Here is a 1,499-nt window from a genome sequence, read left to right as displayed (position 1 = left end):
TCTGACGGGCCGGTTGGGGTTAGAATGAAGAGTGGCAATAACAGTCACATAAAAAACAGTAGTTTATAGTAGTTCTTTGTAATAGTTCATGACATATTTAGAGTATTTGTTGGTTAAAAGTGAAGAAGAGCTACACAATCCCCACAGTTTCAAAATTAGTGTCACCAATTCAGTATTTGACCAAATGTCTCCCTTACTGTTGCTGTATTGAAGTCAAAGGCGTTGAATGACGGCTACAATATCATAACGTCACAGTGAAGTTCACCTTTGAATTTGGATATCAAATCACTTCATAATTTTATCCTATTAGACATTTATTTGATATTTTATAATTAGCATTGGAATTATTGAGTAATGGCCAGCAATGTTTTTTTTTCAAATGTAATCCTTGACTCCAAGTGGACGTTTGTCTCTAATCTTTTCTTTTGTAAGACTATTTTTTGGGCAGTTTTCCCTTTATTTTAGAGTGACAGTGGATAGACAGGAAAGGTGGGAGAGAGATGGGGGGGTGACACGCAGCAAAGGGCCGCAGGTTGGAACCCAGGCCGCTGAAAAGGACTCAGCCTACATGGGGCGCACACTCTTACTGGGTGAGCTAGAGACCCACCTGTTTGACTCAAATCTGATGAGATTCCCTCCAAGGGTTTCTGAGATATCTACAGGTGGACAACGTAAGCACTGAGAAACAAGGGATGAAAACATAGTCCCTCCGTCCCCGCTGTCTCCAGCGTGGAGACATAAAGACACAGAGAGCATGTCCTACCATGGCGCTGACCACGCGGCTGACGTAGATGGGGTTACAGCGAGCTGAGACATCATCACCGGGGTCTTTCGTGTACTTGGGGTTGAGGTCCAAGATCCTCAAACAAATGTCCACCATGTCGTCTTCAAACTGGACAGAAGGGGACAGGGAGACAGGAGTTGCTCCTTACATCGTATTTCAATACAGTGGTATTTAACTGAGAATGGGAATATAATTTAAACTTTAAAAGATACATCACATGCTCTAAGCAGCAGAGTAGATAAGCCTGGAGGTTACATATTGGATATCTGAATATAAATATACAGTATGTACACAGTTTTAGAAATGGCAAAACTTGAAATTGACTAATGAAAATTTCAAAAAAATGGATTTCAGACCATTTGTATGAATGGTTAAAAAAACTATTCAATGCTATAAAATCAGTGCTATTTTAAGTATTCAGTAGTTATTAAATTTACCTATTAGGTATTCAGCTGCTTTTTAGATTAAAATCTTTATAGCCAAAATTTGCTTCCATATAACGCTTCACAGGAGAGGATGAGTTTCAGAGTGTGTGTGTGTGTGTGTGTGTGTGTGTGTGTGTGTGTACCTGTCCAAAGTCCCAGTTGCAAGAATCAATGTAGTTGTTAGTTCCTTTGTAGATAATTCCTTGTTCGTTCATCACATACTCGTTTATCTCATTCTCATCCTTCAGATACACCCAGTCATCTACAGAGAGAGGGAGAGAGAGAGAGAG

General features: G+C 39.9%; 1 protein-coding gene across 1 annotated transcript in view; it reads right to left on the bottom strand.

Moving 5' to 3' along the window:
• The window catches only part of LOC116687971 (protein-glutamine gamma-glutamyltransferase 5), an 84,194-nt gene that overhangs the window by 76,959 nt on the left and 5,736 nt on the right, over positions 1–1,499 (bottom strand). The window contains exons 4-5 of the mRNA XM_032513715.1: positions 1,353–1,471; positions 764–892 (exon numbers count right to left, since the gene is read on the bottom strand). Of these exons, the coding sequence (XP_032369606.1) occupies positions 764–892; positions 1,353–1,471 (248 nt within the window). The remainder of the gene's footprint in view (positions 1–763; positions 893–1,352; positions 1,472–1,499) is intronic.

The sequence above is a fragment of the Etheostoma spectabile genome, chromosome 4 (genome assembly GCF_008692095.1).
Source record: "Etheostoma spectabile isolate EspeVRDwgs_2016 chromosome 4, UIUC_Espe_1.0, whole genome shotgun sequence".
Classification (NCBI taxonomy): Eukaryota; Metazoa; Chordata; class Actinopteri; order Perciformes; family Percidae; genus Etheostoma; species Etheostoma spectabile.
The sequence above is the reverse complement of the archived record's forward strand: the minus strand, read 5'-3'. Positions and strand labels throughout refer to the sequence as shown.